This window comes from Lissotriton vulgaris, chromosome 1_1, assembly GCF_964263255.1.
Source record: "Lissotriton vulgaris chromosome 1_1, aLisVul1.2, whole genome shotgun sequence".
Taxonomy (NCBI): domain Eukaryota; kingdom Metazoa; phylum Chordata; class Amphibia; order Caudata; family Salamandridae; genus Lissotriton; species Lissotriton vulgaris.
This window is the reverse complement of record NC_141685.1, coordinates 1,381,938,821-1,381,957,051: the sequence shown is the minus strand read 5'-3', so window position 1 is coordinate 1,381,957,051 and position 18,231 is coordinate 1,381,938,821. Positions and strand designations below refer to the sequence as shown.

The 18,231-nt window shown below is 41.2% G+C and overlaps 1 protein-coding gene across 1 annotated transcript in view; it reads left to right on the top strand.

Annotated features, from left to right (window-relative positions):
* Positions 1–18,231, top strand: part of ASB15 (ankyrin repeat and SOCS box containing 15) — a 178,886-nt gene that overhangs the window by 108,440 nt on the left and 52,215 nt on the right. The window contains 2 exon segments of the mRNA XM_086929604.1: positions 8,532–9,102; positions 12,673–12,826. Coding sequence (XP_086785730.1) covers positions 8,532–9,102; positions 12,673–12,826 — 725 coding nt within the window.

Sequence of the window (18,231 nt, the reverse complement as noted above, 5' to 3'; positions counted from 1 at the left end):
TAATGACAATGCAATTTGCCCCTTGCTGTGGAGCTTTTTGCCTGCAAAATTGACTAAGAATACAATGCTGGCCCCCTTCTTGGGGTTTAAGAATTATTGACAAATGCAATGTGCCCCTTGCTGTGGAGCTGGTTGCCTGTAAAAATGATTGTAGCACAGGTATTTATAGGAGTATCACATGGGGCACTATATCACAAAATATTGCGTCTGCGCATGCGCAATCGAGTAGTGCATACTTCTTTCAGATGTTTGGTTGAGGGTCTCATACTCTAGAAACAACCAGGCTACAATGATGACGGTCGCACTGGGATCTAATATACGACCTATAGCAAATAGGAAAATTGGTGGTTGGGTTATAATTGCGCTGGGTAACAGTGATAATAATCAGGATAAGAAAATATATGAAAGCTCCAAGGACAGAGTTTAGACCACCAATCTAAACACAACAGGCATGAACCAGTCAATGCCCTAATACACAACACAACAAATGTCCTGAGCTAGTACGGAAATTCACTTTTCAGTCAATAGACAAATCACAAATCACTGTTTGTTTTCTTCTCTTCTTTCTTTTATTTCATGCGTTGATCGTTCATAAAACCTCCTAGCCGACACGTGTTTCGTCTGATATGGCGTTAATCCACAGACTTCTTCAAGGCTAGAACAATGTAATTTTACAGTTTTACAACCTGTACATATGTATGTTTATTTCCAACATCCTTATTTTTCAAGAACTCAGATTTCAAAAAGAGTCCCATTATAAAGTGTTGCAAGTTATCAACATCAGAGAACAGGTGCGATATCACCTAGAGACCACACAAGGTGCTCTAAAGGGAAAGTTTTTATAAGTGGTAATCACCAAATGACAAAATATATAAAAAGGTATAGTAGAAAAGAGTCCCACCACCGTGAGCTTTATCCTATGTGCGATTTAAGTCAACACACAGTCAAACTTTCAATATTCATAAGTGTGAGTTTCTTGTTGTGGCCAGAGAGAGAGAGCCCCGCACATCAACATAACGTGCTCAACCGAAATTATGAATCCGTCATAAGTACCTTAAATTGAATAAATTCGGCCTCTAATCTCCTGTTCAACACCCCTGCCACACCGTCAATGGGGTTTAGTTGTCCTCTTGGCTATCAATAAAAGACCGCAATTCAGAACCTAAAATTTGTCTATCTATATACATATCAAAGGCCAATCTTAATTGCATAATATTTAGTACTCACTCTATTTTCCGTTGTTTTTAGCCCGTGGGTAGTGGGTAAAATCAATCTCTCTCCATACAATATTAGTCGGGTATTTTCCTCCTGTAGTCAAATTAAAATAAGTGGAATTCTGCTAGTTAGGAAATATTCATTTCCGTCATCATTAGAGACATTTAGATTTAATATCTGGGGTCAATCTTTAGGTGACCCACACTTTAGACATAATAAGCTGTGAGAATTAACCCACTTTACTGACAGCAAGTTCTAATCGCTGTAGTTGCGCGCACTACACGACCCATGTCCATTAATAAAAGCGCAGCAAGTCGTGCCCGGCAAGTTAACGCCGCCACGTGAAGAGATCTGTATATGTGCAGGGTCTCACCTGTGACGATATCTCGTCTTCTCCAAAACCGGGTTCCTGGCGTTCTGCACCCGCGCCATGTCGGAGTGTCTACAAATACCCACATCCGGTATCGGACATAGAAAAGGGACCAGCCGCATATGGTGTGGTTTCCAAAGTGGAAATCCGCGCCATCTTTGAATATATTAGTCGATATCTTATCCCTACCATATCTAATGTCTACTCCAGGTTGTGTAAGTATATAAGTGCACACCGAATAAGAAAATAGAAACACAGACACCCAATGAAAATTTCCATCACCAGGTGTCATTTCCTTCAGTCTCATTATTAACATCATAACACTACGTTTTCACAGAGTCAGTTGCTGGTAAATATAACGTTCTTGGTCTGGACAGAGATTATCTGCCTGAACAATCTAAAACAGAGCGTATCATACGATCCCAGCATGTGGTAGTCAATATTATCTCAAAATTCATATTGTGCCCAATCGCGTTAGTGTTATGAAAATTTACAGTAAAATATAAAGACAGCATCATTTCTCATAGGTATACTTAAAAGTAGCTTTACCTGATCATAATAAAATCACAAAACATGATTAAAAACATGCTTATCAAAAGGTCATGTACATTTGGAGATTCAACATATAAACACAATGACTGTTCTTTGAGTCATAAGTTCCAAATGAGTCATATTCAAATGATTTACACCAGTTAGCATTTAGAGTACTCCATCCGGAGTATGTCATCAGTTAATTTCCCAGAAAGAATTGAAGCTCGTCATCAAAATTGAGACCCCTCTCTACTGCATGAACCTGCATTATCCATCTAGCCTCGAGTTGTCTCAATCTGAGCTCCCTGTTTCCTCCCCTCACATCTTGGGGCATTGTTTCAATACCATGGAATGACATAGCTAGATGTTCACTCTGTGATTCGCACTCTACAGCGTGTGCTGTTAGGGGATGTCTCAAATCTTTATTCTTTAATGCTCTAAAGTGTTCCGCCATGCGATCCCTGAGTCTGCGTATGGTGCTGCCAATGTATACCTGGTCGCATTTACACGTTATCGCATATACCACATAAGTGGTGTTGCAGTCAATGTGTGATTTTATGTGATTTTATGTGATAGGTTTTAGATCCAACCTATCACATAAAATCACGTATTGAAACAATGCCCCAAGATGTGAGGGGAGGAAACAGGGAGCTCAGATTGAGACAACTCGAGGCTAGATGGATAATGCAGGTTCATGCAGTAGAGAGGGGTCTCAATTTTGATGACGAGCTTCAATTCTTTCTGGGAAATTAACTGATGACATACTCCGGATGGAGTACTCTAAATGCTAACTGGTGTAAATCATTTGAATATGACTCATTTGGAACTTATGACTCAAAGAACAGTCATTGTGTTTATATGTTGAATCTCCAAATGTACATGACCTTTTGATAAGCATGTTTTTAATCATGTTTTGTGATTTTATTATGATCGGGTAAAGCTACTTTTAAGTATACCTATGAGAAATGATGCTGTCTTTATATTTTACTGTAAATTTTCATAACACTAACGCGATTGGGCACAATATGAATTTTGAGATAATATTGACTACCACATGCTGGGATCGTATGATACGCTCTGTTTTAGATTGTTCAGGCAGATAATCTCTGTCCAGACCAAGAACGTTATATTTACCAGCAACTGACTCTGTGAAAACGTAGTGTTATGATGTTAATAATGAGACTGAAGGAAATGACACCTGGTGATGGAAATTTTCATTGGGTGTCTGTGTTTCTATTTTCTTATTCGGTGTGCACTTATATACTTACACAACCTGGAGTAGACATTAGATATGGTAGGGATAAGATATCGACTAATATATTCAAAGATGGCGCGGATTTCCACTTTGGAAACCACACCATATGCGGCTGGTCCCTTTTCTATGTCCGATACCGGATGTGGGTATTTGTAGACACTCCGACATGGCGCGGGTGCTGAACGCCAGGAACCCGGTTTTGGAGAAGACGAGATATCGTCACAGGTGAGACCCTGCACATATACAGATCTCTTCACGTGGCGGCGTTAACTTGCCGGGCACGACTTGCTGCGCTTTTATTAATGGACATGGGTCGTGTAGTGCGCGCAACTACAGCGATTAGAACTTGCTGTCAGTAAAGTGGGTTAATTCTCACAGCTTATTATGTCTAAAGTGTGGGTCACCTAAAGATTGACCCCAGATATTAAATCTAAATGTCTCTAATGATGACGGAAATGAATATTTCCTAACTAGCAGAATTCCACTTATTTTAATTTGACTACAGGAGGAAAATACCCGACTAATATTGTATGGAGAGAGATTGATTTTACCCACTACCCACGGGCTAAAAACAACGGAAAATAGAGTGAGTACTAAATATTATGCAATTAAGATTGGCCTTTGATATGTATATAGATAGACGAATTTTAGGTTCTGAATTGCGGTCTTTTATTGATAGCCAAGAGGACAACTAAACCCCATTGACGGTGTGGCAGGGGTGTTGAACAGGAGATTAGAGGCCGAATTTATTCAATTTAAGGTACTTATGACGGATTCATAATTTCGGTTGAGCACGTTATGTTGATGTGCGGGGCTATCTCTCTCTGGCCACAACAAGAAACTCACACTTATGAATATTGAAAGTTTGACTGTGTGTTGACTTAAATCGCACATAGGATAAAGCTCACGGTGGTGGGACTCTTTTCTACTATACCTTTTTATATATTTTGTCATTTGGTGATTACCACTTATAAAAACTTTCCCTTTAGAGCACCTTGTGTGGTCTCTAGGTGATATCGCACCTGTTCTCTGATGTTGATAACTTGCAACACTTTATAATGGGACTCTTTTTGAAATCTGAGTTCTTGAAAAATAAGGATGTTGGAAATAAACATACATATGTACAGGTTGTAAAACTGTAAAATTACATTGTTCTAGCCTTGAAGAAGTCTGTGGATTAACGCCATATCAGACGAAACACGTGTCGGCTAGGAGGTTTTATGAACGATCAACGCATGTAATATACGACCTACGCAGATAAATCTGGGCACTTATTTTGAAATTTAGCGCAGCGCCGAAGAAAACGGTGACAACGCGCATGCGCGAGAATATATTGTCTTGTAATCGCGTGTGCTCTTTCGTTGCCACCAAGTAGTCAACAAGTAGGATACAATATGCGGGAAGGGCATAGCATTTTACATATATACCCCTTATGAAGCTTCTAAGACACTGATTCTAAAATACGGTGAGCAACGAGCATGCGCGAAAATATAGCGTTCCGCCATCGCGCATGCTCTTGTGTTTCTCCTTGAAGCAGGCATTAATTTATACCTCTAAGAAAAGGTCCCCGACCACCGCGAGGCAATTTGTTTGGTAATCAAGACACTACATAAACCAGCTTAGCAAGCCAGTATCTTACCTCCCGAGGCAGTCTCTACATCCACAACGAGGTACCGACGGAGAGATAAGGCTTACTAAGCTGGACGCTGTATTTTTATTTTTACCTATTTTTACCTACTTATAACACTGAGGGGGAATTTCGGCATTTATCTAACTGCATATTCCTTATCTTTCTAATTAATCGTAGGAATCGTTTTACAAAACCTAGATGCCTGAGACAGCATTACAAGATGGTAGTAAATAGAGCTTGCTATCTATATACTCTAGCTCTGTTGCCCTTGGTAACGTGATATTAAGTCAGGACCTCAGGCATAGGATTGAATGGCCCAATTTTTGGTGCAATAATAAATGAATTGATACACAAAATACTGGTTGCATCAAGTTAATGGGCATCTCAAGGTGAATATCCACCTGAGATACAGATTTTTCTTCCGAAATGTCAAATAGAGAAGCCCTCTACCTAGTGTATTATCTGGGTGCACCCCATTTTTTGGTGGCATACAGCAGTTATGTTTTGGTTTTATAAAGCACTAATAACTTTATATTAGAAGATCTTATTACTTCTATTTTTTTCCGCAGTGCAGGGCCTCCTTCCCTGAGCTGCCTGCCAGGTTGAGGTGAGGTTTATTATCCTACCAATGAGTAAGTTGAAAACAAATGTTGAGATATTCAATAACAATTGACAATGGATAATGTCAGAAATAAGAGCACTTTATATGAAGGGATCTGTGTGAGTGTATATACACATTTTTCCTTTTTTTCTTGTCTCTAGATAAACGCAGTAATACCAGGTATCACGCCACAGGAATACTAGTTTGGTATATATATTTATCACTTTTTGTTTATTATACACTTATTGGCAGTAGCATATTTCCATCTTTTGTAGGTCCTGAAGAAAGCCACCGATACTAATGGAAGATCACATGGCTGAAACATGTCGACCTTAAGTAGTTCAAATCCATACTACTTAATTGCCCTGTTTTTAATCCTGTCAGATTGAACATGTGAATAAAATTGTGTAGTATATCGATCTAGACAGTTTTAATACACTTTTATTTACACATATGCTTAATCACTTTTTACTGCACTACAATTACTTCACCCCACTAGCTCTCATATGGGATATATTTTCCTACCTATTACAACATACTAAGAAAACATCTCTGAGCTCCTTCATTAAAATCCTGGAAGTCGTAGCTCCCAACAAGACTAGGTCTTCTTGCTGGTAAGGAGGAACCCACATGATGAAGCATGTCACCCAAGGGTGAGTGTGGGTTCTAGTCCTTAAGGGATGTATTCCCAATTGGATTTAATCATGACAACACAAGTATTGTAATTGTGAATTGGTTAAATGTGGCTCATCAAACATATAAGAACAGACTCGAGGAGATATATTATTATAAGTATATATGTTAAAGGGGAAATTTTTCCTCAAAGGTCTATAAAGTCTTCCCTTGGATCCCAAAATCCCATGTTGTGTGTACTATTCTGATATGTAATCAGAATTGGGAGCTGCCTTATTTCCATGAGCAAGAAATTCTTGACAATGGGACAGTGGTTGGAGCAGGCTCACCTGCTTCTGAATTGGAGCTAATTTTGAGAAACTATCAGTAGCCACTTACCTTGACTCTTGAGCTTGTCTGAAAATATTAATATGCCAAACTTTAGCAAATGTGGTTTTTCACTGGCAACTAAGGCAGAAATCATCTAGCATAGGACACGCCCTCTTTCTTTCCTAATTCCAGTCAGCCAAGTTGTGGTATTCTGACCTCTTTGAAGCTGTTAGATTTTGAGAACTGGGAAGTCTTAATAAAGGCAGTAATTAAGTCTAGAGTTAAGCACCGCCCTGACCCTTAGGATTAGGAGAAAGAAAGAGCAAAATGGGCCTCAATTGTGAAAGTTGGTGGTACAGCTTCTGGCAGCCCTCAAGCCTAAAGACCTCTGGAAATCACATGATGGCCGCAGTCTAAGGGGTGCTTCTAGGATTGAATGAGTTGCCCATCTAATCCAAAAAGAACAGTCACTCTAGCTATGGCTGCCTAATACAGTACAGCATCCTGAGCTGCCTGGCTTCAGGACACTAGACCAGTCATTAGAAACCAGCAGCAAGCTGTGTTGCTCCCATAACTCCATTTTATGGACTGTTTACTGGGCAGACATACACTGAAATATGGGCAGAAGGGAGCAGGTGGCCTAGCCCATAAAGGTGCAGGTCGGAATGGTGCATGTTGTCTGTATTGTCATCTCTGTACACAGTAGCAGGGCATGGTGGTGGGTCCATGAAGCTTCGGGGCCAAGTTACTGTATTCAGTAGTTACAGGAAAGATGAAGGACAGGCAAGAGAATGTGCGGGGACATTTCAGCAATTCCATAGTGCTCTGCTGTAACAAAATAAAGGATAAGGACAACGCCTGTAAACTCGGAAACATGAAGGTCAGAAGTAGCATGTGCTTACATTAGCCCATGAGCAGCCTTTTAATACAATGAACAACCCTATGCCACAGTATGTAGCAGTGGTCTACTTGAGCATACACGATCACTCCAGGCAGGCTGACATTTGTGGCATATGTGAAATATAATGCCTCTGATGTAAATAAATCAGTAAATAAATTATTTGGTAAACTGGTATATTATCAGCAGCACACTACAAGCATGAGTAGCTCTGTAAAATATTTGCCTCAACCTGGAACATTTCAGGGAAATTATATTTTGCATGTTTCCAGCTAGAACTGTGAGAACCATTGCGCTGCCATCTTTGTTCATGGTTCTCAAATGGTGTGGAAATACTGAACTGTAACTAGACTGAGAACTGTTGTTTGGGAGGCTGACATTTAAATGGTCAAAGAGACTTAATTTATAAAGGCTTATCTGAAAGCAATAACTTCAATGGTAAAACACTCCATTCAATATATTCATTGAATCTAGTTTTCACTGAATCTGAATTCTAGATCCCGCTGTTTTCCTTATAGATCAGTTTTCTGTATGTTTGCGTTCCTTTTATTGAAATAAAACTTCTAAGTTCCATTTCAAGGTGTGTGTGTATTTCAGTTGATTATAATGCTGAACAAGTATGGTTAGGAGTCCCACCTTCATAGATTCCAGGTTATTCTGAATTCTCCTTATCTTTGTTGCTGTTGAGTTGTACAGTTTGACGATGTGCCTCGTAAATACTTTGTGGCAGATTTACAAACCCCTTGCGCCACTTTTGCGTCACTTTTCCCATGTTAAAAGTGGCGCAAAAGTGGCGCAAGGGGCTTGTAAATCTGCCCATTTTTACTTAAGATTGAATTGAAGAGTGTCCACCTCCTTTCAAGTCCTTAAGACACTTTTTGAGTACTGAACTTTCGTGTGATCACCTAAAGCATTCTTTTATTCATGCCTTGCTTCTATTGCACTAATCAGACTAACACACCTGAAAACAATGATTTGTAGGTGAAAAGTGATTGGACACAGGCTCCACAAAGACCCGGAGTGCAGAAGGTCACCCTGCAGATGGCATCTAGTCCAGACCTAGATGTTAAATGTTTTCTTTGTTTTCAGGGCTTTGAAGATTCTCATTCCTGCTACATCTAAACATGCAGTGAAGAAAAGTGGGGCAAGTCCCATTCACTCAGCGGCAGAGGGACAGTCCGTGCAGTGCTTGGAGCTTCTTATTGAAAATGGGTTTGACGTCAATGACCTTTTGGCCGAGAACATGGCAGAAAACTATGATGACGATAGAAAAAGTGCACTCTTTTTCGCTGTGTCCAACATTGACATTTTGTGCACCGAGGTTTTACTCAAGGCTGGTGCTGACCCAAACCAAGATCCACTGAATTGCCTTCTTGTGGCGGTAAGGTCTGGAAGCCACGAGATTGTCAGTTTACTTCTATCTTACCGAGCAAATGTCAACTGCTTCTTCATGGGTGAATATGATACCCATTTTCCAAGTGCTATCCAATATGCCTTAAATGACGAGCTCATGCTAAGGTTGCTGCTGAATAATGGATACCAGGCTGAACTCTGTTTTGACTGCATGCATAGTGATATTTTTGGAAATTCATTCTCATGGTCAAACCTGGAAGAGGATATACTTCCTGAATGGGCATCGTCTGATATAAAAGACAATCCGGTGAGTGCTTTCCAATATCATTCTGCAGTAAGTAGTGCCAAAGTTAGACCTTAAGGGAAGAGTAAGAACTAGTGGACTGGTATACTTTCTCTGGAAAAGATTGCACCATGACAAACCACCAACAAAGGGTTTTGAGGGTATTCCCACCTTGTTGAGTGATAATATGGCATATTGTTTCACTACATAACTATTTATTGCAAATAATTTTATAACTGACTAAGTAGAAAGCATTTATTTTTATGATTACAATTTCTTTATAAAAAGTTACTTTTCTCTTATTCTTGCTACTGCTCTCACCGTGCTCCAGTGAATGTGCTCTTGTTTGTTTGATTCCAGTCCTGTGTACCAAGAGTAATAGCAAATGGGGGTTAAAGTCTCTAGATGCTCTTCAGACTGTTAGGACTGGGCATCCGCTGCTTACTTGTGCCATCTGAAGGAATTTGTAACTCAGTAGAATCTGAGGAGTTGCCTACAGTAAGGAATGGAACCCTTATTGCTGTTGATGAAATAATTTTACCTCATTACATTTTATTTAAAATCAATCTATATCTATTGGAAGCGCTTGAGCATTCAACGTGTTCCCATTTCCTACCCTTGCCCACTCTTCGAGATCACCACACTGGAGATCTCTCATCAACTCCCTATGTTATGCAGATTTGTAGTGCGCCCTATCACCCAGAAGGATACCCTATGTTAACGCTAAAGGATGCATGACTCTTTACCTTGGTACGTGGCAGACATCAAATGCGTAGATGGCATAAAGCTCTGTCACTAACATTTGTGGGAAACTTTCACTTCTCCCTCACTTAGTATGGAGAAGATTCTTTAAGCCTTCAGTGTGGGCTATTGCTGGGTTGGGTAGGCATGAGTAAAGCCCCTCTTGAAACTTAGTGAGTGCCGTAGAGCACCTTAGGGAGCAGGCTGATGCAGCAGGTTAATGAAGCTGCCTGTGTTCTTTTATCTTCCTTGTTGGTGTAACATGGATAATTTCCCTGAGCTGGAAGAGTAACACTTGAGTCACTCATTGAATGCCCTTCGTAGTCTCTAAGGAATTTTAAATACATCTCCCTTCTTTATCCTAGCAGGCCCTGCCTGTTACCACTCAAACTCAAAAACAGCTTAGTATGAGGACGGATTATAGGCCGCATCTCCTCTGCGGCCACTCTTACCCACTTGGGCTAATATTCATATTTCTTCTCGTATATTTATGCTCAATTAATTTCGTTTCTTATCTAATTCTAGGATTGTTATCGTTTGAAATATATTTTTCTATTTTCACAGTTTTTATGTACCCACTTCCATCAATCATGGCTTTTGTCAATGCACGTCAAGATTAATTGGTTTCTTTGTCAAGGATATTCTTGTTTTAACATACATAAAAAGATATACTTGGGAATGAATAAACATGAAGAGATAAATGAATAGCAAAGAGATACATTAATATTAGCCAACCCTCTCTATTCAGTAATGTTTTAACATAAAAGTAAAGAGAACGTTAGGATAAAAGGCTATTTATAATGCTAAAATCTCGAACTCTTGTAAATGTCCGGTTACGACTTTGGCGCAGTTGCGCCAGCTCTCCGCCGGCACAGCTGCGCCAAAGCCGCTCAAAGACCACCGCCTTATTACACATTCAACTTCTGTAAGGCACACAGTCCTTTGCCTTTCCCATGGTGGTGCCTGGAAAACTGGCACCTCAATAGGAACGGCAAAAAAAGTTCCAGCACGGCATGAACGGTGATGTCCATGCTGTGCTAGAAATTTGGGGGAATACAAACAGTGGGGCACATGGTGTGCCCCCCTGAATGTATCTCCATGGTGGGGGGCATGGGGGCTCTGAAGGGGCCCCTTTGTTTCTGCATCGCCAGCCTTTTCATGACAGGGCTCCCACCATGAAATGGCTGGCAGGGCAGGAATATGCTCAGCGGGACTAGCTGCATTTGACATTGTGACACAGCTCCACCACCACCAAGGAATGACTGTTCTGTGGTACATCCGGTGGTCCACCGCTGATACCACGGTGAGAGCTGTAATCCAGAAGAAGATGGACCTCCACTGCTGTGCCACCATGAGTATCAGTAACTCGTAATCAGACTCAAAGAGTTTTGGCTTTAGAAGCTTCTTGAGCATTCTGAAATGGTGAGTAATTCTGTGAAGTATGGAGGATTCTTGGTATGCAGCACCTTGGGAACAATGAAGGTTTTTGAGAATGGGTGTCATGTAATGATATATTTTAGCTCTATGTATCAGACTTGGTGTGGAGTGGAAAATAACTTTGAGTGGGTTGATATTACATTACTACACATTAGGGCCTTATTTAGAGCTTTGACTATGGGATGATCCATCTCAAAAGTGGCGTATATCCCATCCGTCATATTACAAGTGTCATAGGTTAAAATGCACTTGAAATACAGTTGATAGGACAACCAGCACTTTTGTAATGGAGTATTCAATCCGCCAAACTCTAAAATAGGTCCTTGGTCATATTCTTTGTCTTTAGCTTAGTGGCAAAGCTGCTGCTAGACAATTATGTGAGCATCTCTAGAGAGGAGCTTTAGGTCTGCCCATATGTTGGGAGCCTGGAGTACATGGTTTTAATCAGCAGAATGTGTGCCCTTCCACAAAAAAGTGCTTGCCCTCCACATAGCTGGGATCATTTTGTTTATTTTTCAAGCTGCCTAAGCTTGAACTTTCAGGGACACACACACACACACAACCAACATTGGAATGCTTTTAAAGTGTCTTAGATAACTCAATAATTTATGCTGTTTTTCTCTGGCAGCAACACTGATTGGAAAGTCACATGGTGTTTTAGGTGGCTTGATAGTGCAACTGTCACCTGACCTTTTAACCTCCATATTATTCTACAGTTCTTTACTTCCACCCATGTTACCTATTTGTAATGCTTCTCATTACCGTACAACATTCCTTTGAAGACAGACCTATTGGTATTGCCAATGCTTGTTTTATAGGTTGCCTATGGTGCACAAGGGCATTTGTAGCCCTCTGGAAAAGTAGTGCAGATTTCTCCTAACGCACATTATTTTACTTTCGGAGTTATCAGTGACAATGTTAATAAAATAGTGTTCCTGAACTTCCATGCACGACTAAGTAATTATTTGCTGGTGAAAATGGTTTTAATAGGACCTAATCAATATACATGTTTTTCTTACTTAAGAACCCTTAGTACTTTAAAAGCCTGTAGGATTTTTTGGTATCAAGGTGTTAAAATGTCAATCAAAATAGCAAGATAACAGAGCTGCATAGTCTGCCACTAAATGCTGCCTAATTTGGCTGTGTTTGCCACATGATTTAGTCACTGACCCATAACATTTGCTGGCAAGTATTTTAATAGGGGTGGGTGAAGTTAATTGGAAAGTACATTGGATCAACTAGACGTTATAATATATCATGTTGAGGAATTATGGTAATTATTTCAAAGTCAAATTAGTTAAATGGTCGCAACATTTCTGAATAATTCTGATAAACTTGCATCTTGCACTCTTAACACGATCTGCTCTGACCCTTCTGTAGAATATATTTCAATGTAAACTTTGATTTTTGTTTCAGTTCTGTGAATTTTTCACGGTCCCCTGGACGATGTATTCAGTCGGAAAAGTGGTTCGGATTTTGCTGGATTATGTGGACACCGTGGCCATTTGCGCAAACTTGAAATCTGCATTAGAAACGCAATATGAGTGGCCACAAATATGCCAAATATTAGGTAATATTGCCCAGTGATGGAAATTTTATGATTTGTATATATTGGAAGTAGGGTTTGGGTGTAGTTTATCAGCAAATCATATTACAGCAGAAGTGAGAGGAGGCCACGCCCTTGTCTAGGCCGCCAGTGCCCCCCCTCTCCAATGGCTTATTCCTGAAGACTGGTATGTATGGCTCAGTGTGGGTGTTTTGGGTGGATGTATATTGATATTTGTGTACTTGCTTTTTTCAGATGTGTGTGTGTGTGTGTGTGTGTGTGTGTGTGTGTGTGTGTGTGTGTGTACACAAATATGTATGTATGTACACAAATATGTATGTATGTACACAAATATGTATGTATGTACACAAATATGTATGTATGTACACAAATATGTATGTATGTACACAAATATGTATGTATGTATTTACTGTGTTTTGGGACAGGATTATTCCCGGCATGGTAAACTGGTATGCACCTCTCCCCTAAATTACTCAACTGCATGTGAAATTGGTAACTTGACTTTTTGTTGGTCCAGATGACACGATAATCCAACATAGGTCTCATCTCCATGTCCTGAGTTGTTGACATGAAGCAGTGGTGGCAATATACAGTTTTTCTAAGGATTGATAATACAGACCATTCCTTTAAAGTAAGTTCCCGATGGCCCCATTCATGTAACTTTCGGCTAAGATGCAACACTCAAGACACTGGCACTGACATCTTCTGTGCATGTGGAAGAATGTGTAAAGGCTATATCCTTAACCGTAATCTGGGTATTTCGCTGTCCTAGGTAAGGGTGACCATTTCTGGAAGTCATAATGTCGTTAAACACTGGAATACGTGGTAGGAAAATGCCCCTTTCTCAAGAAGAAAAAGCCAAATGTGTAAAAAAAAAACTAGTTATTTTTCACATGTTTGGATAGAACCTGTTGTCAGTAATCCAGACAAGGAAGTTCCGAGAGGAAAGTGTCCGGGTCAGTAAGTGGCAGAAGTGATGAAACAAGAAAAAGGAATGCAGATTTTTTGCGATGCACTCACTAACCAGACTAAGGCCTTTAAATAGAAGAAGAACAATTAAAGCAAATGACATCAAACACCACATGATAAACAAGCATTTGCAATTCAATAGGTCTCTCATTTGCGAGCGTTAAAGCTATTGGCATTGTAAATGACAATGCCTTTTATTTTTTTTGATAATTAACACATAAATAAAAGGCATTGTCATTTACAATGCCAATAACGCAAACTCTTGTAAATGCAAGACCTATTTCATTTCAAATAAGCGGCCACCATTGTCCCGGGCTGCTTGAAAAGTGAAAACGCGCATGGCGCGCTGAATGTTGGAGGACAGCATGTCGTGCCTGTAGTAGGAGAAACTCATTAAAGAAGTAGTGCTTACAGACTAAATAAGGCGTACTATTTTGCAACAGAAGTAAAAGGGCCAGTCCTCATGGGAGGTTTCAAATTAAGAGAAGGAGGGACTAACAGGCCTATTAACGAATCAGAAGCCAGCATTTATCACGGACATTGACACAAGCCAATGACAAATATAGGTGGAGAGTGGGCGGGACTTTAAGTCTATACTTGAAAAACGCATGCCTTGCAGAGCAGCGCATGCGCTGCTTAGGCTCGACCGAAAAACAGCCCTGCACCTTGCCCCACCCTTTTGCCGGCCTCAAACTCCACCTGGGTCCACTGCTCCGTTGTCGAGTACCTGCACTCATATTTTTCCATTTAAATGTCGAACTGTCCCAGGCCTTAACGTATCCTCAGGATCGAACCAATGCTCTATGTGGTCCACCTCTCGACAGTCCAAGTCTGGATATGAATGCACACAGACTAAAGGATGGTCAAGCGGGGAAAGGGAATGATGGGGACAGCGGGGAGGGTGACCTGTGAATACAAAAGAACAAATGACCACCTAAGCCTTTCCAATTCCTCCCTACTCCCATCATACTTGGATGTACCCATACTTCCACTAACCTGTAAGGAAAGAAAAGGTTGCCAGCTAACAGGGGTGCTGAGCATGTAATCACAATTCCTCCCGCCATATGCTGGAAAATACAAAAAGGTATGAGTCTAACAATCCTGTATACCTATCTAACCTCTCTGCATTGGAACATGTATCTTCTAATTCTACATACAACACCTACACTGATATAGTGGGAGGAGGGCTTCTAGCTTAGAAGGAACACTTGCCTTGTATCACCCCTGTGGAGGTAAAAGCAGAAGGAGCACAAGCAGTGAGTCATGTAAGAGACAAATGCTAGATTAGCACATTCAGAAGTACCATCGGCAAAACAGAGGACTGTGAAGAACGTGGAGGGGGAGGGTTTTTCTGCTTTATGGCTTAGGGTTAATAGTAGTATACAGTAGTGTTTTAGGGGTTGGGGCTTTTAGGGCTTTGGGCGGATATGGTAGTGTTTTAGACTTTAGGGTTGGGGCTTTTAGGGCTTAGGGTCGGATATGGTAGTGTTTTAGGCTTTAGGGTTAGGGCTTAGGGTTAAGGGGCGTATATGGTAGTGTTTTAAACCTTAGCATTAGGGCTCAGGGTTAAGGGTCGTATATGATAGTTTTAGGCTTTAAGGGGTGTGTTTAATACATTGCTTATAGTGTAGTTTAGGCCTTAGGGTCAGGGGAATGCGCCTAGGGGTAAAAACGCGATTTAGAACCATGCAGGGTGTTTGTATGCGGTGTGAATGTATTTTGTATGCTTTTCAATTGAAATGTGACGTGATTGGGTGTGTTGTGATTACTTACGATGTAAAGGAACATGCGATGTAAAAACGGTGATGTGAGGGCATACGATAACGTTTGCGATGTGCCATCCTACATCCATCCAGGCAACCAAGAAGCTGCCGATGTGACAGCATGTGTGGACAGTATGGTTAGCAACAAGGCTCCATGAGGTGGTGAAAGAATGGTTTCTGGGACCTGCAGGATCATGTTTGGATTGCCCCTGGTTTAACATGACCTAAGATGGGATTATGGCCTACAGCTTCCGCGGACAGTGGAAGTATACTGCCTGCATTTGTGTAGCTGGAGGGTGGAGATCGAGACACTGAAGTGAGGGAGAGTGGTGACAGGGCTATCTTTTGAACTTCAGTGAGGACATTTTAGCAATGGGCTGATTAGTTCTTTCTGAGCACAGCCATGTTGAAGATGGTATGGTGAGAAGTGGGTCTGCTGGTCCAATGTGAGGTAGTTTCTAGGCTTTCCCTTTTATCTTTCCCTGCTTAGTTCTTCAGGAAGGCGTGTGACAGCCAGGTGCAGATACCTCATTTCATTCTACTTTGGTTTGGATTCTCCTGGTTGAATGCTGCTGAATTGATTTGTTAGAAATGTAGTGTTTCAGTGGCCGTGACCTGATCATGTGACCCAGCTACACACGCCATTGTCTGTGATGTCACTGTAGAATATTGATGCTGTTTTGATTTTTCTTTGGCAAGTAACAGGGCCTGCAATGGTGCTTAAAGGAGCCATCCATTGAGGAGAACACAATTCTCTTTACACAATCCTTCATCTCTAAAAATCATCAGCTGTTGGACCCGGCCCTTTTGGCAGGTTCACCCCGAGACTTTTTGCTTTTTCCTAGCCTGTTTCTGTGACCTGGTGTCGGTGATTTTAGGCCTCTGCGCACTTTTTCACTGTGATACAGTGTAAAGCGCTTGAGCTCTCTGTGTATGTGTGGTGAGTGACCTGCCCTCCCATAGGAATGAATGGGGAATATGTATGCCCATGGTAGTTCCTGATGTGTGGGGAGTGCAGGGGCGGATTTGGTATGTGCAAACTCGTGAGATTAAATGCTGCGTAATGATATATGCGGCATGTGTGTCTAGTGTAGAAGTGCCACTTCTAGAAGTTGGCATATCTGTGTAATTTGTGTCTGGCGTGTGATTGGCTGGTGAGCCTGGTCCAGGAGTACCTGGGCCTGCTTGTGGATTGACTGTCTGGTTTGAGGGTGACAGGGGCTGGGGAGCCCCAGGAGGTTGTCTGAGTCAGCCCGTGGATGAAAGGCTGAATTTGCTGCCAGGGAAGTGGAGGAGATAGCACCTGGGAGTGAAGAGGGCTGTGCCTGCCTGCCACAATGCTGGCTCCACCTCCTGCTAAGCGACTGTCGCCTCTGCCCCTCACCCTGAAAGGAGTTCCCTAAAACCAGTTCTAGCTGGTTCTCACACTGCCTTCACCCTTTAGACAAAGGATTTTATAGTATAAAAAGGGGCTGTGTCCCCTTCCAAAATGTTCTTGTTTTCGGACTTGAATCTGCCAGGGGGGTGCTGCTGCTTGGGCCCAGGGGAATCCCTGGGCCCTGCCCAGCCCAGCCCCAGGGCCGGACTGGGAACTGAAAGCAGCCCTGGCAAATTTTGCCAGACCAGCCCCCATCCGGCGCGTAGGAAACCAGCCCCCATCCAGCACGTAGCGAGCGAGCGTAGCGACAGACCAAAATGGTGAATTTTACAGCACATTTTTTCATTACATATTCAAATTGTATCAACTTTCAAAGCACAGTAAACGGTAGATTATGACCTTAAAGAACATCAGGTTACCCACCCAGTCATATGTATTCATAGGCATTCTTTCAGAGAGCACCAAAAATAGACGCAAGTAGTGAATCAGAGAGAACAAAGTTAAAGTGAGACCAAGCCCCACATGGTGTGTAGCGAGCAAGCGCTGTGAGCAATGACTAGGGGGAGTTTGGGGGGTTGAACTTCTACCCCCAAGACAATTTGGGAGACAGAAAGGCCAAAACAAAGCATTGTTCAACACATTTTTCATTACATATTAGATTGTATTAACTTTTAAAGCATAGTAAATGATTACCTTATAGAGCACCAGGATACCCAATCATAAATCACAGACATTGCTACAGTGAACACTAAAAAATGAAATGTCAAGCATGAAACCTGAATTTAAATATAACCAATTTATTCTTCATATAAAATAGCCTGGAATACATCATTATTACGAAGGACTTCCTATTTAAATATGAAGTCTGCATATTAGGCCAAACTCCCTGCTGTCACATTCCAGACCAGAGGTATGGTAAAATCGGGCACAAGACAGAACTAAGATCTTAACATGGAGATTCACTGTTCGGGCCTTATTGAGAAGCTTGAAGGAGAATGCTAAATAATACAGCGCTAAGAAATAGGAGCTATTCAGAGTGATGATCTGAGGAGAGTGCATAGCCAAAAAGTATAGTAACAAACAATAACTGTTACTGAAGAAATAGAAATAAATTGCAGTTAAGAGAAGCAGCATCTACAATGCAACCGAAAAATGCTAGACTTGTTATATGTATGGGGCACACATGGGATACCCTTGACAAATTCACTATTGCTACATATAGACAACCCAGCGCAGTGACCATATGAATAGATCATGAACATATGAAATACCACAAAAGACCTGCACATTTGCTCAAC